Source organism: Salvelinus sp. IW2-2015, linkage group LG20, assembly GCF_002910315.2.
Source record: "Salvelinus sp. IW2-2015 linkage group LG20, ASM291031v2, whole genome shotgun sequence".
Classification (NCBI taxonomy): domain Eukaryota; kingdom Metazoa; phylum Chordata; class Actinopteri; order Salmoniformes; family Salmonidae; genus Salvelinus; species Salvelinus sp. IW2-2015.
Window position 1 is genome coordinate 57,496,380 of NC_036860.1, and position 24,389 is coordinate 57,520,768.

At 43.1% G+C, this 24,389-nt stretch overlaps 1 protein-coding gene across 1 annotated transcript; it reads right to left on the reverse strand.

Moving 5' to 3' along the window:
- Positions 1–1,562: 1,562 nt before the first annotated feature.
- Positions 1,563–24,086, reverse strand: LOC111980291 (excitatory amino acid transporter 1). The gene is made up of 10 exons (XM_024011012.2): positions 23,868–24,086; positions 22,710–22,849; positions 22,323–22,460; positions 14,378–14,582; positions 14,213–14,255; positions 5,621–5,892; positions 4,530–4,763; positions 4,061–4,255; positions 3,791–3,925; positions 1,563–3,000 (listed from the first exon to the last, which is right to left on the reverse strand). Exons 2-10 carry the CDS (start codon positions 22,846–22,848, stop codon positions 2,796–2,798), a joined length of 1,566 nt encoding a protein of 521 aa, XP_023866780.1. The 5' UTR covers position 22,849; positions 23,868–24,086; the 3' UTR covers positions 1,563–2,795.
- Positions 24,087–24,389: the final 303 nt, after the last annotated feature.

Consider the following 24,389-nt stretch of genomic DNA (forward strand, 5'->3'; position numbering starts at 1 on the left):
CACGGTGTCGTCAACACAGCGCCCCAATGGTCATCTAGTGTATATATAAATAATTGTGCCAGGTCATAAATGTAGCCCAAACAACATTACGACAGCTCTCGGTCTCCCTCTTGTGGAAGGACTTGAAAGTGCGCGAACTGACGTCATTGACCGAACAGGTCTGAGTTCAGAAAATCTATAAACAGTAGAAAAACACACTTTTTTTCTGTCTTACCTTTTTTGTGTTTCTTCCTCTTGCTTGGCATCCCATCAACATGGATGCTCCTGTGTATACAAGTAATTCGCGAGCTGGCAAGTCGAGGTAGCTAGCAAACTAAATTTCCCCTCAGTTTGTAAAGTACGTTACCGTGTGGTAACCGCTGAGCGCTAACGTTAGCTAGCAAGCAGAGAACGGGCTTTTCTTTTTAACACCATCTAACAAATTGACATTGTAAATACCATCTGAGAGCAAGTAATTTACACCCCAAAATATTTGCAAGCAGATAGCTAGGTAGCTTGCCAATGTTTGTTTGTTTTCCTCACGATAACGTCTCACAGGATGCTAAAAAACAGAAATATATTAATTCTATTTCGCGCGCTAGGATCGTCAAGTCACATGACATCACTTTCCCAGACTACCTAAGTTTCAAGTGTAGGGTCGGTCAGTGAAGAGTTAAAAATAAAACGGCAACGGCGCATGGTAAATATGGATGTTTCATGTAAGTATGGATGGTTTTACCTGATTTTAGCTTCTGCAGGTGCTTGTCAACTAGAGTATCAACCAGAGTTGGGTCAACATTTTAATAAAATACTGTTGATAAAGCCCACATGCCGGTAGATACTGTATCTTTATCAGCTCACATATAGTGCTGCTCAAGTCTTACCACAAGATGGCAGCAAATGTCCACAAACGATTTAATTGCAAACTGCTGTTCCCAGAACAGCTTGATAGTGAGAATAGAGGGGACTACTGTAGCTTCTTTCTCTTCCAAACGTAATATTTAACTAGGAAGTCACATTTAGATAAATAATCAACTTTTTCTCTAACATCCATCAAAGATCTTCGCACATAAGTACACGATTGTAGATTATTCAGTGTATGAAATCATTACATTACTATACATAAGATATTACATTTGCCTTTTAAAGCCACAGTCTATACGTTTCCAGTAATTTCAACTAAGTAAATATACCCCTTGATTTAGAAGAATGTGACTCGTAGCTCATACTATAATGAGATGAATAGTACAACTGTCTTTATTACCTTATAATAACTAGATAATAAAATAAAGACCTAGGCATATTGCTTCATTGTTATGGTTGTGTTGTCATATGAGACAACAGAGTGTGTCTTTAAGGCACATTTTGAGATATTTGTTAAATTGGGTTACCTTTATCACATTTTGTCCTATTGCACATGTATTACTTTTCATTGTGTGCTGTGTAGGGTAATACCTACTCTATTATAATTGCCATAACACATGTTATGTAACAGTTTATTACTGTATGTGTGTCATGGAATACAAATCACCAAAATCAAACATTGCTTCCTTTTTACATTTTATTCAAAATGTTATTCACCAAAGACAAATCTACCAGTCCATTTATTTCCTTTTCACCACAAATGTTGCCTTTACAGAAAGTGAACCATAATATCTCAAAACTTAAAGAAAAAAAGAAAGAAAATAACATATTTTCTAAATCCATTTGAGTTAGTTCACACATACTGTAATTATCACAAACTATGTTCCTTGATTTCACTAACCAAGGCATTGGAGTGGCATTTCGGCCCTGAAAACAAATATCTTTCTGCATTGAGATTAAAGAAGACATATTCACGTAAACAACTATCCATATTATATAGTTCATTTACACATATATCGACATACAATCACTCTACAAAGCCTTAAAAATATTAAACACCTGCTATGTTAAAATAATGATGTACTAAATAGTGAAGGATATTTCAAAGACTCATTTGTCTTAGGGCTGGCTACAAAATAGGGAATATATAGTGATAACAATTGTTGGATACATATATAGTGATGACGATTGTTGGATACATCTCGTTTTAACCATATTGTCAGCATCACAGCACCACCTTCAAGAATTTGATCAATCAAAATAAAATAAAAATACAATTGAAGTTGTCATATGCAACAGGAATATTGACAGCATGATAAAAGTTAATCAAATTTAAAAAAAAATACACACCACTTGAGGATTGTTATTTAAATTACTGCTTATTTAACCCATGATAGGAAGTTGGTTGTTTTTCACCAGAAACAGCTCATAGGGCCTCATTTCATTAGTTGTAGCAAATAAAATGTAATTGTATTTGTATTTATTGGCAGCAGCTTCTCTTCCTGGGGTCCACCAAAATTAAGGTAGTTATATACAAATGTGTTTTCTGTTGCTTTTTTTGAAGAATGAAGCTTGCCCAGTCATTCAAACATAGGTTGTCCTTTCATAATTTTACAAAATTCCTTTTGGACATCAACACCCATATCACTTTCCTCATTACTTATACCATTATACCATATACATATTCTAGGCCATGACTTAACTCAACACAAAAATACCCAGACAAACCATAAAACAGGTGGCCTATCTATCTCGTAGAGAGGCGGCAGATGTAAGCAATTTGATTGGGCAACTTTATGAATGACAAAATAACAAAGGAAAGGAAATATGGTAGAGTGACAATAACTGGACAAATATGACAGATTGAAAACAAGAATGAACCAAAACATTACGTGTTTGTGTGTGCGTGTGCTTGTGCGTGCGTGTGCTTGTGTGCACTATTGAGCGTTGATCTACATCTTGCTTTCAGTTTTCGGACGTTTGGCGTTTTCGTGGTCGTTTTCCTGAGAGATGAGCTGGTATGGTTTTTTCCTCTCCTCCAGCACAATGTTCCCCATCTCCACATCCTTGGCCTGTAGCTCCTGTCGAGATAGGAATTCCACAATGCCAGCCCCAATGGAGTCACCCAAGACGTTGGTTGTGGTACGCAGCCGGTCACTACAATCCAGGAATAACGTAAGAAGAAAAAGCTTAACCAGGGTGAAGGAGTCATATACAGTGGGAGGAGAGACAGAGGTCGAGAGGGGTGGCGGGACATACAGTTTTTAAAAGAAAACCCTAGCCTATGTCCGCTGGGACGTTTGGTCATGTTATATTGAACAGGTAAAAACATTTACCTATTTCCTGCTTTTTATTAAAGGTAAACTAACGTTTTTAGATTACTCATAGTCAAAAGAATGCAGAGGGGAAATAGTCCACAGCATTATCAGCAGAGACAATTCCAATCTACTGTTAAAGAGTAGTCAGAACACTCCCTATAGGCTATCTCATATTCTAATCACTGTGAGAAACATCCATGTTTTCATTAAATGAAGCTTTGACTCTGTCTGCACATTCCATCCCTCCTAGTTTATGGAGAGTGGGATTTTTTCTCACTACCCAATTAGCTGTGTAATTTCTGGGAAGGGAATTCTAATTGAAATCATTAATTTGGGCAACCTAATTATGTTTCTATGTTAAAACTTTTAAAAAATGCAATTCCAAAAAGTGGAGCAAGACCCGAGGGATAGTACAAGTGTGTCACTAGGGTTGTAGTTGATAAAAAAGGATGTTCGACCTTTAAAATGAAAGATAAATGGTTTGCGTTTCAGTTCCAGTCATTATACAATTTGTATACTATAGACAATAAGTAGTGTGTGTATATTTGCACCATAATAGCTTTATCATTATTCAAATATAATTTATCTATTCTCATGTCTCAATCTGAAAATGGGAAAAAATTACTCACAGGAACCAATCAACTGCAATGATGAGGGTGATGTCATCAGTGGGAAGTCCGACAGAGGTCAACACAATCACCATGGTGACCAGTCCAGCCTGTGGTATCCCAGCAGCTCCAATACTTGCTGCAGTGGCTGTGATGCTATTTTATAGCACAAAATGATATATTTTAAACTCTTATCTTGATAAATCATGTAATGTAGTTGTAAACATATCAACATCTTTTGATTCTGTAAACATAAACTTTAGCTTATTAACCTTAGATACTAATTCTTACCTGATTGTAATGATCTGACCTAAGTTCATGTCCATGTTGTTAACCTGAGCTATGAAGATAGCTGCCAGAGCCTCGTAAAGTGCTGTTCCATCCATGTTAATGGTTGCGCCGACCGGCAACACAAACCGCGTGATGCGCTTATCCACCTTGTTGTTCACCTCCAGACACTTGAAGGTAATGGGAAGGGTTGCTGAGCTGAGATAGAGACGGAGAGAGAAACAGATGGTGTTTGAGTGGTTGTTGTTTTAGTTTTTTTGTATTAGATCTATTCATCATATTCTCCAGGGGTAAGCTTTAGTAACACTACTAACGAGGATGGTGATGTCTTATAGGTACAATCTGATCAAGAACACTCCTGGCCCTACTATAATAGGCTTTGATTTGACATGAGTCAGGGCCAAGTCAGGCAAGGCCACAGTGTGGGGTAGTCCGAGCAGGCCAGGGAGGAGATTAATGTAAGGGGACCAACCTGGAGGAGGTTCCCAGGGCTGTGATGAGGGCCTCCACCAGCCCCATGATGAAGATGAAGGGGTTCAGCCGTGTGACGGCGAAGTACAGGCCGGGGAGGATGATGAAAGCATGGATGGACAGGCCTATGATCACCGTGATGGTGTACATGGCCAGCTGACCACCCATCTCAGTGATGTCATCCATCTCCACGATCTTCCCTGATATGAGGAACATGATGCCGATTGGTGCATACCTGTAGAGCAGAGGACGGAGAAGAGGTTATGCTGGGGAAGGATATGGTCACAAAGTTAAAAGGGATTTATTTTTTTGTGTAATACTGTAGGCCTGAAAAAGTAAAATTTTTAGTCTCTCACGGACAGACATTTGAGAAATCATCAGTGCATTCTGAGAGTGCAAAGCACAGGCTATGAAATTACCTTTATTCATAAACAAAACTTGGTTTAAATCTGTCAAATATCTGACTGGGAATATTTTGGATTTAATTGAGTGAACATGTCACTGGTCTTGGTTACAAAGCCTTGTAATTCATCTGTGGAATCATTTAGCATCAGGAAGCTACATGCCCCGAGACGGTTCTATGTTGGCCAATTATGAGATTGTGGTCCTGCAATTATCTCAGTAACCCTAAAGACCTATATCAGATCATGCCTGTCTATAGTTACCAGATAATTCATAGCAATACCTCAGGCAAGAGGCTAAATAAAGCCATTTGATTGAATTGAGAGGGAGAGATACACATAGTAACTCCCAAATCTGCAGGCACTCTATAGGTAGACTTAGCATTTCAAAGCATAGATGTGGAGATTTCTCTGTGCCTGATCTAATCATGAACCACGTGCAATGCAGGGGGTTCACATAAACACACACACACACACTCACCTAATGAATGATTATTGGACCATCATCATAACACACACACACACACACACACAACATCACACACACACACACACACACACACACACACACACACACACACACACACACACACACACACACACACACACACACACACACACACACACACACACACACACACACACACACACACCATCCTTATAAACACCTATACACACACCAACTACTCACCACATGATAATTGCTACCAGTCTCATGATAGCCTCATTGAGGCTGTCGAAGAAATCCCTGAGGGGCTGGCCCTGCTCCTTCATGTTGCCGATGATGAGGCCAAAGCACATGGAGAAGACCACCAGCCCCAGGGCGTTGACTCCGTTCACCGTGCCCGGGATAGGGATCACCTCCTCCCGGGTAATCTGCTCAGTCAGGTTGGTCAGGTTGAAGACCGAGTCGTTCACTGTCACCGTTACATGGACAATTCGCTTCCCGTATTTGGTTTTGAACTGGAGGGAAAGAGCCGGTTACGTGAGTGATGGGTTATCATTGTCTTGTTAAAGTGATGATAGCATGTCATTTCCTTTAGTGAAAGTGTTACTGAAATAGTATTTTTTAAGTAATGTTACTGAATATTAACTCAGCCTCTTCATTTTGGCCTGTGCTCCAGTCTTCAAGTGGGATTTTGATGTGCATCTACTGAACATAGATAAGGTATCTAGGGAAGATTGTCAGACTTGTGCCCTTTCGATAGACTAGAGAGCAAAAACTAAAGGCACCTGCTCCACTCATCGCAGCCTTGTGAATTAAACAATGGGCCTCCTCTGTATGGCTGGAGCAGTATTCTGTAAGGTTCAGCTGGATCTATGATGACCCTGTATGGGGAGAGGGTCCAGACCACCAAGTGTTGAGCTCCCCATGGACATGGTCCTCCCCAAAAGCCATGGAAGAAAGGTTTAGAATGACAGGAAATGAGCTCAGACCTTGCCCGGGGCCCTGCGAAACTGCGGTACGCCACGGACCCCACAATGCTACTGTTGCAACCCTGCCAATGCTTCATTGCAGTTCAAACCCCACTGTGTCCATCAACTATACCACAACAACTCCAAAACATTCAGATGAATAATGGAAGTGGGTTCTTTCTTATCTCCTGCTGGTGATCATTTTTTATTTACACATGGCAGCAGAAGTCCAGGCTGTATCACAACCGGCCGTGATTGGGAGTCCCATAGGGCGGCGCACAATTGGCCCAGCGTCGCCCGGGTTAGGGTTTGGCCGGGATAGGCCGTCATTGTAAATAAGAATTTGTTCTTAACTGACTTGCCTAGTTAAATAAAGGTTAAATAAAATAAATAAAAAATGTCAGATTTTGTCATTTGTTCCTAGTGGTCCGAATTTTTCTTCCAGTGTAAATAAAAGTCCCCCTCAGTTTTGGGTTTTTATGTCTCTTATGTAATGATTTATCTCTGCTCAGAAATTCCAAAACCAGCAAGCTTCCTCTGAAAATGTCAATAATGTATCCATTCACAAAAAGTATTTCGCAAAACGTATCCTTTTTCATTACCATCATTATTTCAATAGAACCATTTCCTGTGGCAAACTTTTACTGAGGGAAAATCTGCTTATTGAATGAGGAAGGCTGTTTTACTTTATACGTTTCAGACTGTCAGTACAGTTGAAAGTGTGGATTATAACTCTCGTGCTCCACGCAGGTCAGGTAATAATAAAAACAGTCACGCTGTTGATGTGACAGATTGAGAAGACGTGCCCGCAGTTCATAACAAACCATACGTCAGACCACGCACGGTCTCTTATTTCTTCTCGCAAGTTATTTTAGCCATATTGCTCAAATTGACTGCTTCGCTGCTCCCATTTTTCAAATTGCATTTTCCCATGTCCCGCTAAGGCAGGGGTTCCCAAACTTTTTTTGGACCACGACCCCATTTTGATATCTGAAAATTCTTACGAGCCAAACCATGTGAAAAAAATGATTTAATTAACAGCAAATGTTTACTTTTTTATTTGGGGTTTTGGCAGAATTGAAAAACATTCTAACAGTATTTCTGATTGGCTTCTCAACTCACCATCACATACTTTTAATGTGGGGCTATGAGAGTCAATTCCAAATTAGTCTGACATAATGTCTCTTATCTCACCACCACTAATAAAATGGGTGTGCTTGATGCATGTCACGTCAGAGATTCTCAAAGTCATGGGGTGTGGTCGACAGTGCGCACCTCATCTCTGCTGTCACATCCAACCTGGATCTATATTTGGTTTTAATGCAGACGATAGCACTGAATCCAGCTTCACACAGATGCTGGTGAAGGGTAGCATGAGGTTTATAGTGCTTTCAAAACAACTGGGAACTCTGGAAAAATACGAGCTCAAATCATGGCTTCAGTGATCTTCATGTCGGAAAGAAACGATTTTTCAAAACAATTTTTCCCAGTCGGCGCTTGTTTTTTTCAGAGTTCCCAGTTGTCTTGAATGCACTGAAGTCTGAGATTTCCGAGTTCCCACTTACAAGTTCTCAGTTGTTTTGAATGTGGCATTAATGCTTAGAGGGAGATGGCAGGGTATTCCCTTTGAGTCAGGAACAAAACCTCCTCCGTAGTGACCCGTGAATGCATTCGGTCACATGACCGCTCGATTAGCTGTTAGATTTCACTTACCGGTATGTCAACTGAGCCAGGATCACAGTCAAACAGATTGGGAAGTAGGTCCCAAAGTGCTCTTCCAAGCATTGGAGGTGAGCAGTCATCACTCATGTTGGACACTTACAGATGCTGTTTTCTGTCAGTAACATGCACAGGCGAGGGAAGGGGGCATGGCTTTTGGAAGACTCTCTCCAATAAGAATTCTTTCCTCTGAATGCACTGATTCGGTCACTCATCGGTAGAATGTTTTAAAAAATAATGTTTTTTAGTACTTTCCAATTCCAGTGAGTCTTGTTCCATCACTGCAACTCCCATATAGACTAGGGAGAGGCAAAGGTCGAGAGCCATGCATCCTCCAAAACACAACCCGCACTGCTTGCTTACCCCGGAAGCCAGCCACACCAATGTGTCGGAGGAAATACCGTACAGCTGGCGAGCAAAGTCAGCATGCATGCGCACAGCCTGCCACAAGGAGTCACTAGAGCGCAATGGGACAAGGACATCCCGGCCGGCCAAACCCTCCCCTAACCTGTCCGGGCCTCTGGCATTCTCTATGGGGGTGCCACAGGGTTCAATTCTTGGGCCGACTCTCTTCTCTGTGTACATCAATGATGTCGCTCTTGCTGCTGGTGAGTCTCTGATCCACCTCTACGCAGACGACACCATTCTGTATACTTCTGGCCCTTCTTTGGACACTGTGTTAACAATCCTCCAGACGAGCTTCAATGCCATACAACTCTCCTTCCGTGGCCTCCAACTGCTCTTAAATACAAGTAAAACTAAATGCATGCTCTTCAACCGATCGCTGCCTGCACCTGCCCGCCCGTCCAGCATCACTACTCTGGACGGTTCTGACTTAGAATATGTGGACAACTACAAATACCTAGGTGTCTGGTTAGACTGTAAACTCTCCTTCCAGACTCACATCAAACATCTCCAATCCAAAGTTAAATCTAGAATTGGCTTCCTATTTCGRAACAAYGCATCCTTCACTCATGCTGCCAAACATACCCTCGTAAAACTGACCATCCTACCGATCCTCGACTTCGGCGATGTCATTTACAAAATAGCCTCCAARACCCTACTCAATAAATTGGATGCAGTCTATCACAGTGCCATCCGTTTTGTCACCAAAGCCCCAWATACTACCCACCACTGCGACCTGTACGCTCTCGTTGGCTGGCCCTCGCTTCATACTCGTCGCCAAACCCACTGGCTCCAGGTCATCTACAAGACCCTGCTAGGTAAAGTCCCCCCTTATCTCAGCTCGATATACCAGCAGGTATATCTCTCTGGTCACCCCCAAAGCCAATTCCTCCTTTGGCCGCCTCTCCTTCCAGTTCTCTGCTGCCAATGACTGGAACAAACTACAAAAATCTCTGAAACTGGAAATACTTATCTCCCTCACTAGCTTTAAGCACCAGCTGTCAGAGCAGCTCACAGCACTAACAGAGCAGCTCACAGCACTAGCAGCACTAACAACTACCTCTTCCCCTACTGTATTTATTTAGCTCCTTTGCACCCCATTATTTCTATTTCTACTTCGCACATTCTTCCACTGCAAATCTACCTTTCCAGTGTTTTACTTGCTATATTGTATTTACTTCGCCACCATGGCCTTTTTTGCCTTTACCTCCCTTCTCACCTCATTTGCTCACATTGTATATAGACTTATTTTTCCTGTATTATTGACTGTATGTGTAACTCTGTGTTGTTGTATGTGTCGAACTGCTTTGCTTTATCTTGGCCAGGTCGCAATTGTAAATGAGAACTTGTTCTCAACTTGCCTACCTGGTTAAATAAAGGTGAAGTAAATAAATAAATAAAACCTGAACGACGCTGGGCCGATCACGTGCCGCCTCATGGGTCTCCTGGTCGCGGCCAGCTGCAACACAGCCTAGGATCGAACCCGGGTCTGTAGTGACGCCTTTAGCACTGCCTTAGACTGCTGCGCCATTCGGGAGGCCACCCATAGAATGTTTTTGTATTTCCCCTGCATGCTTGTGTTCAGTTCGTTCAGTTTCCCAAATATGTCTGTTACATAGTCAGGGAGACACATTTTCCTTTCATTACACAGAAAGTCAACTAAGTCAGTTTCTTTTACATACATTGTGAATGACAACAGTACCTCTGCCAATGAGATTTTTTTTTCTAACACTCGATTACCACCAAGCCTCAGTATGAAATAGAACATTGTCATGCCTCCACATAGTTTTGCGAACAGGCGTGCGCGCAGTGGATGTGGTTTGATATAGTTTACAATCGAAGTTACCTGCTGCAGTATATCTCCGAGTTCTGTGCTCAGCTCTTTTGTCGCCAATTGCTCTCGGTGTATCGTGCAATGCGTGTATATAACAGAGGGAGACACAAGCCTGCCAGCCATAGATGGAGCCCCATCTGTGCAAAGCCCACCATTCGATTCCATGGAATGTGTTTTTTGTCAATATAGCCACACAGCACAATGAACATCCCCTGTACCATTTCAGGTAGCCTAGTGGTTAGATTGTTGGGCCAGTAACCAGAAGGTTGCTGGATCAAATCCCAAGCTGACAAGGTAAAAATCTGTTGTCTTGAGCAAGGCAGTTAAACCACTGTTCCCCGGGCGCCGTGGATGTCAAGGCATCCACATAAGGCAGCCTCCTGCACCTCTCTGATTCAGAGGGGTTGGGTTAAATGCAAAAGACACATTTCAGTTGAATACATTCAGTTGGACAATTGACAAGGTATCCCCCTTTCCTTCATGCTCGGGAATTGTGAGACAGAACAATATGTCCTTGTGAATAGCATCCCCTGAAATGTATAGTGAACAAAAGTCAATGCATGGACATCTTTCCCCTCACAGTTAATGTCCATTTGGAGAGTATAAGCTGGGGAGTTGAGTCTTTCAATCAGTTTCCTCTTGATTGCTAACAATAGCAAAAACTGTTCGTTTAACAGTGTTATCTCACAAAGGTATTGATTTGAGTCTCGGTGCCTCTGGCTCCCCACACATTGTTTTTTCACCATATCAATTGTGGCTAGTAATATCAAAGTCTCTGCAATAGTGTGTGCTTTCATAGCGTAGCGGGCCTAGTCTTTCACTGTGGGAATGATTCAAATGCAACGGTCAACTGTGGCCTTTTCCCATGATCTAAGGGCGTTCTCTGGTTGAATTTGAACTTTTAGATTAGAATAATTTTCATTTAGATTTTTAAGGTTAATCACATTACAATGATTTTGAGATACAAAGACAATATTATAATATACCTGCAAAACACCAGTCTCAATGTCAACAGTGAAGAGGTGACTCCAGGATGCTGGCCTTCGAGGCAGAGTTGCAAAGAAAAAGCCAATCCCAGACTTGCCAATAAAAAGAAAAGATTAAGATGGGCAAAACACAGACACTGGACAGAGGAACTCTGCCTAGAAGACAAGCATCCCTGAGTCGCCTCTTCACTGTTGATGTTAAGACTGGTGTTTCACGGGCACTATTTAATGAAGCTGCCAGTTGATGACTTGTGAGGCATCTGTTTCTCAAACTAGACACTAATGTACTTGTCCTCTTGCTCAGTTGTGCACCGGGGCCTCCCACTCCTCTTTCTATTTTGGTTAGAGCCAGTTTGCGCAGTTCTGTGAAGGGAGTAGTACACAGAGTTGTACGGGATCTTCAGGTTCTTGGCAATTTCTCGCATGGAATAGCTTTCATTTCTCAGAACAAGAATAGATAGTTCTTTGTCTCTGGCCATTTTGAGCCTGTAATCGAACCCACAAATGCTGATGCTCCAGATACTCAACTAGTCTAAAGAAGGCCAGTTTTATTGCTTCTTTAATCAGAACAACAGTTTTCAGCTGTGATAACATAATTGCAAAAGGGTTTTCTAATGATCAATTAGCCTTTTAAAATGATAAACTTGGATTAGCTAACACAACGTGCCATTGGAACACAGGAGTGATGGTTGCTGATAATGGGCCTCTGTATGCCTATGTAGATATTCCATAAAAAATCATCAATTTCCAGCTACAATAGTCATTTACAACATGAACAATGTCTACACTGTATTTCTGTACAATTTAATGTTATTTTAATGGACAAAAAATTTGCTTTTCTTTCAAAAACAAGGACATTTTTAAGTGACCCCAAACTTTTGAACGGTAGTGTGTGTGTGTATGTATGTGTCTATATATATATATATATATATATAGACAAATAAAAAAATGGATTTTGGACATTCTCCCGCAAACCCATTTTCATATCAGGCGACTCTTCGCTTGGGAACCGCTGCAGTAGGGTAAGCTAAACTCTGTGTGAGTTGTGTGTACTGACAGTCTGTCATCAACAGCCTGTGACCTGTGGGTCGAAGCGCGAAATTCGCCCTCCAAGGCTGTGTGACAGCTCTCTCCTACCTATCTCTTTTATATCGGTGGATATTGGGCTTCCTTGTCTTGTGCTAACTTTAATAGCTTACCAGCTAGTGTGTATGTTGGCCACCGTACTCCGGTGCTAACCTTGTCAAGATATCCTCCACTGCCATGCTTGTTATCGAGACCACGGGGCACTAGTCATCCTTCGTCTGTTTAAATCTCAAAACGGGTCCCTTTCCCTAGATAACCACGTCTCATAGCGTGCACGCCGTCTAGGAAGATTGTTAGCCTAGCGAGCTATACGAAGTGAGATTCGAACTGCCTCCCCCAGGCATCCCTCTCCTCTGGTATTACTAGGACACTACAAGCTAGCTAGCTAACCAACTCAACCTACTGTAGCTGCCACTGTGTGTCCTCAGCTAGCTAACCAACTCAACCTAGCTGCCACTGTGTGTCGTCAGCTAGCTAAACACTCAACCTAGCTGCCACTGTGTGTCGTCAGCTTGACTTACCAAACGACAGCCGTTCGTGAGTGTTTTTCATAAATTATGCCTACATTTAAACATGGTATCTCTCCTGCTCCAGCCCTACGGTCATAGCTTGGCTCACAATAAATGATTTTGAGGTTGCTGTACAACTCTTGCCAGATTATTGTAGCCCTCTACCTTTACTGTGTATTGTGGTATTAATAAGTATATTTGCATGAGAATATATATTTAGATTTTTTTTCTTCACATTCTTAGCTGAGAGACTACCACATCACCATTGCTGGGCATGCATGGCTGCTCCTCATTTGGAGTTGAACTACAAGTGGAAGATGGCCATGACCTGTTCCCCGCCTGCCTAGGCATTGGCCACCTGCGAGATGCACTCTCTGACCCCTGCATTAACTGCACCATCATGCCTGTGAAGGTGAGGGAAGCGCAGCTAGCCAGAGTTGAGGGCCTGGTTTTCACAGATAATTTGAGTCTCTGTGCCTCTGCCTCCTCACACATCGTTTTTTCACCATATCAATTGTGGCTAGTAATATCAAAGTCTCTGCAATAGTGTGTGGTTTCATAGCGTTGTTCGCCAGGACCCACCCAGGGCCACCAAGAGAGGGAAAGCCCACAAAACTCTATATGCAAGCCTCGGAGCACTACAGGAAGTCAGACCAGCTGTTCCTGTGTCAAACGGCCTTGCATTGTCCAAGCAGAGGCTTTCACACTGGGTTGTGGATGTCATCGGTCAGGCCTATAATGGTGTAGGGCTCCCTGTTCCAGAGCATGTGATATGTCACTCTACCAGAAGTGTCACCACATCCTGTGCTCCGCTAAAAGGCGTCCCCATGAGTGAGATATGTGCAGCTGTTACCTGGTCGTCACCCTGCACGTTCTTAAGATTTTACAAGGTCAACGTCTCATCCTGCCACACCATGGGACCTGCCATTCTCCCAGTGACATTGTCGCATTAATCAGAGGTTAATAGTGCTATAACTGTACTGACGTTCTGAAAGGTATGAAGTAGAACAGAAGTTACGATTGTAACTATGGTTCTACGAATACATGTAAGACCGTCAGTACTTTCCTGTCACTCTGAATCTTTGGGCAAGAAGATTTTCTGAGACAGTGCGTGGTCTGATGTACGGTTTTATATGAACTGCGGGGGCACGTCCTACCACGCTGTCACATCACCAACGTGACTTTGTTGTTGTTATAACTCGACCTGTGGGGAGTGCGAGGGATATCATCCACAATTTAAACCGTACTGACGGTCTTCAAGGAATTCGTAGAACCATAGTTAAATTTGTAGCATCCGTTTGTAGTGACAAAGTCATTAAATGCTTTACCTGCTGTGTGCAGGCCTGGACCATGTTTGGTGGAAACATGTTTCTGAAATGAAAGAGCATGATCATCACAATGAATGAACACAGGGGTACAATGGCACAAAAACAGTTCATATTTCCTCCACTTAACCCCTGACCCTCCTCCTACTCTAGTATGCAGCTAGCTACCTGATGAGATCCAGGAAGGCGTCGGCAGGGCTGATGTCCTCTATCTTCGACTGTTTCATGAACTCATCCTTAGATCCTTTCCCAGGGTGGATAATGAGCACCACGATGATGCCTATGATGACAGCGATAATGGTGGTGGTCATGTAATACACCACAGCGCGCATACCCATCTTTCCTGAAGCCTTACTGTCCAGTGCTGCCATGCCTGGTTGGGAGAGACAGGGGAGATGTTGTTTAGAAGAACAGTATTATCCCATTGTGCAACATTTCTAACATTTCTTCATAGCAGTGGCATGAAAACACTTGAAATAGCAATTGCCTGTAGCCATATTAGCCTGCATTCTGGATAGCTCCTGAAGCTATGCTGATGTGTTGGATGGTGTTGGAGCCAGAGAGACAGAAGGGTGAGTCCTTGCTCTGGTCAAGGAAAGGCAGAGGCAGAGACAGGAACACTGTGAGAACTGAGGGGCCACAGAATTGTTGAGAAGTGTCTATGCCATAACAGGCAATTGTTGGCTGGTATTGGAACAGCAGGGTTCTCAGATATCTCATCATCAGACAATGGGTGAAAATGAGGTTGAACTCAGTGAACTGGGGCTATCAGGTGTAACATCAAGAGACCAGTGGCGACCCGTCATTCTGTTTTGAGCCCCATATTTTTAGCAAATAAATTATAAAATATATTTTCTTTTTGGGGGGGCTTGCCTGTTTTGCATGTTATTTTGGCATTAATACGTGTCACATATCAGTTCGCAAACAATGTCAAAAAAAATATATATGATTGAGTTAATAAAGATGCATACAAACATGGTCTCGTTTTTGTTTTCTTGAGTAAGGCAGCTCCAAAATGCAGGTGTTTCAGCCTAGCTCAGTGCTTTCTGTGGTGGTGAGGCAAGCCAGCAGAAAATACGGAGCCCTGCTCCGTGATTGGGTCAGTGTTCTGTCACTCATGGGGACACTACATCACCGCCAAGTCTAAGGGTAGACCTCGAAAATTCTAGCCATTTGGGTGTTGCCATAGAGTTACATTAGAAGTGCCCATCCAAGAAGGCTCAAGGTCATTGGCCACAGATATAATTACGTCAAATCACGTTATACAGTTGAAGTCAGAAGTTTACATACACCTCAGCCAAATACAATTAAAGTCAGTTTTTCACAATTCCTGACATTTAATCCAAGTAAAAATTCCCTGTCTTAGGACAGTTAGGATCACCACTTTATTTTAAGAATGTGAAATGTCATAATAATAGTAGAGAGTGATTTAATTCAGCTTTTATTTATTTTCTTCACATTCCCAGTGGGTCAGAAGTTTACATACACTCAATTAGTATTTGGTAGCAATGCCTTTAAATTGTTTAACATGGGTCAAACGTTTCGGGTAGCCTTCCACAAGCTTCCCACAATAAGTTGGGGGAATTTTGGCCCATTCCTCCTGACAGAGCTGGTGTATCTGAGTCAGGTTTGTAGGCCTCCTTGCTCGCACACGCTTTTTCAGGTCTGCCCACAAATTTTTTATAGGATTGAGGTCAGGGCTTTGTGATGGCTACTCCAATACCTAGACTTTGTTGTCCTTAAGCCATTGGCAACAACTTTGGAAGTATGCTTGGGGTCATTGTCCATTTGGAAAACCCATTTGCGACCAAGCTTTAACTTCCTGACTGATGTCTTGAGATGTTGCTTCAATATATCCACATCATTTTACTTCCTCATGATGCCATCTATTTTGTGAAGTGCACCAGTCCCTCCTGCAGCAAAGCACCCCCACAACATGATGCTGCAACCCCCGTGCTTCACGGTTGGGATGGTGTTCTTCTGCTTGCAAGCCTCCCCCTTTTTCCTCCAAACAACGATGGTCATTATGACCAAACAGTTATATGTTTGTTTCATCAGACCAGAGGACATTTCTCCAAAAAGTACGATCTTTGTCCCCATGTGCAATTGCAAACCGTAGTCTGGATTTTTTATGGTGGTTTTGGAGCAGTGGCTTCTTCCTTGCTGAGCGGCCTTTTAGGTTATGTCGATATAGGACTCATTTTACTGTGGATATAGATACTTTTGTACCTGTTTCCTCCAGCATCTTCACAAGGTCCTTTGCTGTTGTTCTGGGATTGATTTGCACTTTTCGCACCAAAGAACGTTCATCTCTAGGAGACAGAACGCCTCTCCTTCCTGAGCGGTATGACGGCTGCGTGGTCCCATGGTGTTTCTACTTTTGTACTATTGTTTGTACAGATGAACATGGTACCTTCAGGCATTTGGAAATTGCTCCCAAGGATGAACCAGACTTGTGGAGGTCTACAACTTTTTTTCTGAGGTCTTGGCTGATTTCTTTTGATTTTCCCATGATGTCAAGCAAAGAGGCACTGAGTTTGAAGGTATGCCTTGAAAAACATCCACAGGTACACCACCAATGATGTCAATTAGCCTATCAGAAGCTTCTAAAGCCATGACAATATTTTCTGGAATTTTCCAAGCTGTTTAAAGGCACGGTCAACTTAGTGTATGTAAACTTCTGACCCACTGGAATTGTGATACAGTGAATTATAAGTGAAATAATCTGTCTGTAAACAATTGTTGGAAAAATTACTTGTGTCATGCACAAAGTAGATGTCCTAACCAACTTGCGAAAACTATAGTTTGTTAACAAGAAATTTGTGGAGTGGTTGAAAAACGAGTTTTAATGACTCCAACCTAAGTGGATGTAAACTTATGACTTCAACTGTATGTACAGTAGCTTTGATTGGACCGATCATGTCAACATCATACTTTCAAAATCCTAGCTAGCATTCATCATGAATCAAGTCAACAATCTACTGGCAAATCCTTTTTAATCCTTGTCATATGAAGAGAAATAATGAAGAGATTATAGATCAAATATATCGGTGCTCATTGTCCATTGGACATAAACATTACACAACAAGTTGGAAATCGCAAATTCAACAATGAGTGGTTTGGAAGGAATCAGTGACAGGGGCTGTGTGGTCCAAAATCTGCGGTTAAGGGGCTCTTTTCCAAGTTTAAAATGATAAACATTCAATATAGGCCATGCTGCCAATGAAGCTGTCACGTCTGCTCCCGCTCTTCCCGCTGCCCTGTATCACGCACTCCTTCTATCCATTACACACACCTGCCTTCCCTCGTCACGCACATCAGCGATATTGGACTCCCCTGGACTCACTCATCACCTGTTATTACCTCCCCTATATTTGTCAGTTCCCCAGCTCTGTTCCCCGCTTCTGCATTGATTGTCTTTTGTTTGTGTTACTCGTTTGCTGACGCTGTTCCTGTCTCGTTCCATGTCCGTTCTACATTAAATGTTTAACTCCCCGTACCTGCTTCGTCTCTCCAGCGTCATCCCATGTGACAGAATGCAGCAGCCATCACACAAAGCATCGGGGAGTACTGGCGTTCCGGTTGGTATGGTGGCATCGGCTCTGGGTCGCCACCGATGGAACTGGGGGCTTCCATGCCCTAGCTGGCTCGAGAGGTTTCCTTGCCCCGGTTGGCTTGGATGGTGCCCATCCCACGTTGGGCCTCAGCCGGATCGTCAGTTCTTGTTCGCCCAGCCGGTCCAGGAGTTTTTTGTTGTTGTTTGTTTTTTGTTTTGTTGGTGACATCGGGGTGGATTCCACCGCCGATGGAACCGGAGGTGCTTAAGCAAGCCCGTCGGGCTTTCACGCCCTGGCTGGCTCGAGAGGTTTCCTTGCCCCGGTTGGCTCGGCGGCTTCCCATCCCACGTCACTCTCCATCGGATCATCGGGCTCCCTCGCTGCAGCAGGATCGAAAGGCGTCTTGCCTCAGTTGGATTGTCTGGCTTCCATGCCTCAGCCGGCTCGCCAGGCTCTCACGCTCCTGCCGGTTCGTTGGGCTCCCACGCCCCCAACCGGCTTGCCCAGCGCCCATGTCTCGGCCGGTTAGCCCAGGTGGGACGCCGGGTGGCGCCCCAAGAGGGAGGGTACTGTCACGTCTGCTCCCGCTCTTCCCTACCTGGCGCTTGAGGGTGCCAGGCTGCCCTGCATCACGCACTCCTTCCATCCATTACGCACACCTGCCTTCCCTCGTCACGCGCATCAGCGATATTGGACTCACCTGGACTCACTCATCACCTGTTATTACCTCCCCTATATTTGTCAGTTCCCCAGCTCTGTTCCCCGCTTCTGCATTGATTGTCTTTTGTTTGTGTTACTCGTTTGCTGACGCTGTTCCTGTCTCGTTCCATGTCAGTTCTACATTAAATTTTTAACTCCCCGTACCTGCTTCGTCTCTCCAGCGTCATCCCATGTGACAGAAGCATGATTTGTGCCGCGCTCAAAACAACTTATCTCGGAACTGCGGAAACGTGACTTCAGTGAGTTCAAGACAACTAGGAAGTCGGGAATAAACAAGCTCCGACTGGGGAAAAAAACATTTTAAACGGTCATCCAACTCGGAATTGTAAATCTGGCCTCTTTCTAGAGCTACGACCTGAAGATCAATGACGTCATCAAGATTCAACCTTGTTTTTTTTCTGAGTTCCCAGTTGTTTTGAAAGCACCATAAATCCAGAGAATGCCAGACTTTGATGACAAAATTTGCCCACGAAGGACCACCGTGCCACCTTCCTGTTCAAGTTAACACAGCACAACAAGGTGAGTCCAAAAATGTATTGTATGATGCTGCATAAATGATGTAATATGCCAGGGAGATATGTTTACTGTAGCTAAGAAAGTAATTCAAAATCAAATCAAAATGTATTTGTCACATGTGACGAATACATGTGTAAACCTCACAGTGAAATGCTTACTTACAAGCCCTTAACCAACAATGCATTTTTAAGAAGAAGAAATAAAAGTACCAAATAATAAAAGGGCAGCAGTAAAATAACAATAGCGAGGCTATATACAGGGGGTATCGGTACAGAGTCAATGTGTGGGGGCACTGGTTAGTCGAGGTAATTGAGGTAATATGTACATATATAGAGTTAAAGTGACTATGCATAGATAATAAACAGAGAGTAGCAGCAGCGTAAAAGAGGGGGGGGACAATGCAAATAGTCTGGGTAGCTATTTGATTAGACTAAGGGTATGTTGTGTAGTAAGATGTTAGTAACCCATGTGCCTCACCCTAATAATTTGGTCTATTTACCCCTCTTAATTTTGCCTACTGTTCTGACATGGTGGTGCACATGTAGCCTATATAGCCTGTTTTAGAGAAATGTCATCATTGAATATTGTAAGAGATTTCATTGTCTGCTTATATGCCCCCTTTATTTATCCTACGGTTCTGACTTAGTGTACAGGGAGAACACTGTAAGAACGACCCATGTTCTGAATTCTGTCACTGTACATTTCAAAAGTGCTAAACAAATAGTTATATCGACTACGTCCGTCCTAGCTCGCTCGTTAATGTCTTAATCGAAATGACGGATTGCGTCTTATCCTCTTGTCGTCCACTTATGCCATAGTTTGTACATCTCATTTGTCATTAGAAACCAAATTTGTTTAAGCAAGTTAGCCATATCAGCTATGTTTTTTTTTAAAGGCAGTAAATGAAGTTGAGTGAACTGTTTCGCTGCCAGACAAGGCTCCGCTGATAGCCAGGTGTAGCAGTGGTGTCACGTCCTGACAATAGTGAGCCTTTTTATTCTCTATTTTGGTTAGGTCGGGGTGTGACTAGGGGGGGTGTTCTAGTCTAGTGTGTGTATTTCTTTGTTGGCCTGGTATGGTTCCCAATCAGAGGCAGCTGTTTAGCGTTGTCTCTGATTGGGGATCATATTTAGGTAGCCATTTCCCCACTGGTTTTTGTGGGATCTTGTTTGTGTGTAGTTGCCTGTGAGCACTGCATTTGCTGCACGTTTCGTTTTCTGTTTATTGTTTTTGTCCGTTTCACAAATAAAGATGTGGAACCCAGATCACGCTGCACGTTGGTCCGAGTATGCTTCCAGTTCGTACAACGAGCGTAACAAGTGGTAAGATGTTGGGACTGCTGTTGGCACAGCTTTATGTAGGCCCTAACAGTTTGTGGGCACTGTTTGTCACCGTTATAGTGCAATTCATGTATTGTTTAGTGTTGTGTAGTGGTTTTGCTGGCATGCATCCCACTTTTTTATTAATTTTGCCAGACCAAGATGTACATGCTGAAATCACCACTGCAAGAGACTAATAGATGACCTCAGTGTGAACTAGTCTACTGCCCTGGCAGTCACTCTCCTCCTCTTTCTCAGAGATTATTTATCATCTCTCATTATTGTAGACCAGAGATTATCTGACCTGCTGGAGGATGCAGCCTAATACAAAGAGTCAACAGGTGTGCAGATTAATAGGCTGCCTGACAGTCATCTGACAGAAATCAGAAATCAGGCTAGTAGCAAAACATACAGGTGAGCAAAAGTATTGACGTTCTCCATCTGAAATTAGATAATGATTATGGTTTGCTTCTCCCTACTGACATCTCTCAATCTTACAAAAAGGCCAAGGGTAAGAGGCAAACAATGAGCCATTATAGAGAAAGACCTCTTCCTGAAAAAGCGTTGCAATAAAGTTTGCTTTGGATTTTCCAAGGTGTCAGGGGCCGTTCTGGTGTGTTATACCAATTCAGTGTGCTGATGGAGTAAGCGTTTTTTGTGTAAGCGAGATGTCTGTGCTTTAATCCTGTTAGGGGCACTGCCATTAGACTAAACCTCCTCACCCTCCATTTAACCCTCGTTCAACTCTCAATCTCCTTCATCCCGCCTCCCTCTCCCACAATCACCCCTCTGCTGACCTGTGCCTCTGCTCCTTTCTGTGTCTCTCTCTGTTCTGTGCCTCTCTTTATTTCTCTCTCTTTCACCATCTCTCCCTGTTTCTCCCTTTCTCTTTTTCTGTCTTTTCCCTCCATCCTCAAACTTGTCCACTTGCCATGCGCCCATAACGACTTTGCATCTCCACATTGCCATGGAAACTGCAAACAAGCCTGTGTGACCACTTTCACGGGACTAAAGAAATGACTTATGTGGGTTCTTTTCAGGGGTTACTACAAAGATGAAGGATGAAACAAAAATTGATCCCACACATCTCATTTTCTGCCGTTCACGCCACAGTTCTACTGTTTTTTTAGTGTTTAAAATGTGATCAGAGAAAGTATTCTTAGTAAACATTCACTGCTTCTTTCAAGCCAGTGTGAACATTCACAAATTAGGTTAGTTTGAAAAGAAAATTAAATACAGTACAGATCAGCTCAATCTTACTTTGAGAAATGACTAGAGCTTGCTGCTGTAGGTCTAGTTTCAAGGTCACAGTAAATCCCTCAGCATTAGCATAGTGATGTCATTTATACTACACATCATACCAAGCTAGGTCATATGGATCCTAACCTTGTTGAGGACTCAGGAAGATACTAGATGCTGTAGTTACATGTCTGCTTGTGTACCTGGGCAGTGGACCTCTTTTCTAGGCCGTAACCTCTTATCCCACCACCCTCCAAACCACTTACTGTATTTTGGTGCTGGGGGTCATGGAATGCCACAAAACAATACAGCTGTGTAGAAAGTGGCGGAGTGGCACATTGTGTGCTTTTATCCGTGTGAAGTGAAGCAGGAGGAAGAGGTTCAAGGGGGTACCCATCCCAAAGCTACCCTCTCAGACCCACAGGCAGTGGGTGTCTTTTCTACTGAAGCTAACCCTACTCCCTCCATCCCTCCTCCCTCATTCTCTACACCACATTTTAATAGAAAAGGAGTACAATGAAGTGGCTGTCTCCATGCCAGAGCCTAGAGACCAACGGGAATCTGGAGAAAAATACATTTCACACGGATCAAGCACAAGTTACAGTACCTGTGCTTATGCCTCAAGCCCCTTTGGCATTCTCCCTTTTCCTTTGGGCCTCCACACCTGTCTTTCAAACACCACTAAATCCACCCCTCATCTGCATGGTCAAAACATCTAAACTTGCCTCTGGTGGAGGGCATCCGTGTAGTGACTTGGTGTACCTGTGATTAGACTGGATACTAGCAGGGGAAGCACCAGCATCTGCAGCATCCTCATCAGCAGCTCTCCGGGGAAAGAGAAGTACTTCACCTCTCGGTAGGTCATTTTATAGGGACGCAGTGCAAAGCCTAGGATTATACCTGGAGAATCAGAAGGGCTGATTAGTGGGCTTGAAACTGCATGTAGAACAGAGGACACTGAGAGGCTCTGTCTCTCAATCACCTCTAGAATGAGGTTTGTAGGTGAGTCTCCCTATTGGATTTTGGATTGCAATAGAAGAGCATGGGTTTCAAAGTGTGTGAGTGTGTGTGCGTGTGTGTGAGTATGTAGGCCTGTTTGTGTGTATTGTGTATGTAGGCCTGTCCGTGGTGGGGGGGGGGTTCACTCACCTACAACGACGGCAGCTACAGTAAAGAGCACGAAGGCGTGCTTCTTGAAGAAGGCCTGGACATCTTCTTTAGAGATGTCCTCCACTTTCCTTTTGGCCTTCATGGTCCTTATGTGGATGCCCTCCCGGATCCGCTGCATCCTAGTGTGGAAATCCGAAGCCGGGAGAGTTTCCTCATTACTGGTCATGACTGCAGATGGGACTAGGGGTGTCTCACACACCTCTTAGACACCCAGAGAACCTGAACCAATGGGTCGGACTGGACCTTACCTTAGTGATAGCTACTTGAGATAGATGAAATGACACATGACAATACACATTTGGTTGAAATGGCACGACGTTCACATTGACATTGCAATGCAGTTGATAAGAGAAAAAATGTGTTTTTCTTATCGCAAATCTTGACCATATGGTGTGTAGTCAAAATAACAATGTACATAAATTGATATTTTCATGATAAAATAGTCACAGAACCTTGAGAAGAGAGCAAGTCATTTTAGTGTAACAAAAAAGCCAGCATTTTTTCCCATTATGAATCCATGACAAGCATCGAAGACCCTGCAGGAAGCATGGAACCATAATACACCATGGCAAATCATTAGTCTATCCTGGAAGATTATAAATACAAACACTTGAGTAGAAAAAACTCATGCACACCAGAATAATGGAATAACAAAAACAATATTTTTGTGCTTTCTTTAAAAAAATAATTACTCTTAGAGGAAATGTGTTTGTGCCCTCATACATTAAAGATTTGCCCCGTCATGCATTAAAGAAACTTAACAGAAAGCACCGTACAGCTCTGTATGTTCTCATTTGAAAGGCACAATTTGTCAATCAGTTGTTTGATTGAAAATGCCAGTTGGCAACCCTCTGAACAAACTGCAAATTTATATACAAAGATTTTGTTTGCATTTCAATGAATGTAAATGATGTGGACATGTTACTATGGATAGTGTAAAATGTAATGAAAATCGGAACAAAGGATGAGACCTTTCATGCGTGGCCACATCAACAGTATGTACCCCTGGCATACAGATACAACAACACAAGGGCCACACAGACCTGGCCATTTCCTTGGACAACACCACCAACAACTTTCTCTGAAGCAGTTGTTAGGAATTTCAAGAAAAAGTGAAAAGCAAAACAAAACGCTGACCTTCACCAGTGTAGATGTTCCTTCTTTAGACAAACTCCTATTCCTGATGATGCTCAGGGTTATCCTCAGCCTGAGGACAGGTCAGGCAGGCAGGCAGGGAGCAGCAGTGGAGGAGGTCAGCAGTGGGTCCGTCAAGAAGGCAGAGAAGGGAGGATAGAGACTGGGAGATGGAGTGAGAGAGACGGGCACACAGAGAATGGTAGATATGCGTATATGTTCTCTTAAGACGACTGAAGCAATCCCTCATACTCCCATTCTCTGAAGAGGGAGGAGACTTTACAACTCAGAGAGAGAGAGGGGGAGGAGGAGGCAGTGAGGGGAGATGATAGCCCTTCCTATTTATTGTTTTTCTATTAATTTTACACTGTTTCAGTTGACACACTCTCTCTATGATTTGGGGGATGTTATGTACCTAACTCATTCCAATGAGACTGCCCTCAGTGATGCTCAGAAAGCAGAAGTGAGTAAGAGTGGACAGTAGGCTATTCTTTATACACTCTTAAAGTAAAAAAGGTGCTATCT

Coding starts and splice junctions, on each gene's coding strand:
- LOC111980291 (XM_024011012.2), bottom strand. CDS start 22,848: ATGCAGCGGATCCGGGAGGGCATCCACATAAGGACCATGAAGGCCAAA. Junction 22,461..22,709: donor TGTAGCTGCCGTCGTTGTAG/GTGAGTGAACCC, acceptor CTGATTCTCCAG/GTATAATCCTAGGCTTTGCA. Junction 3,926..4,060: donor GGTCAGATCATTACAATCAG/GTAAGAATTAGT, acceptor GCTATAAAATAG/CATCACAGCCACTGCAGCAA.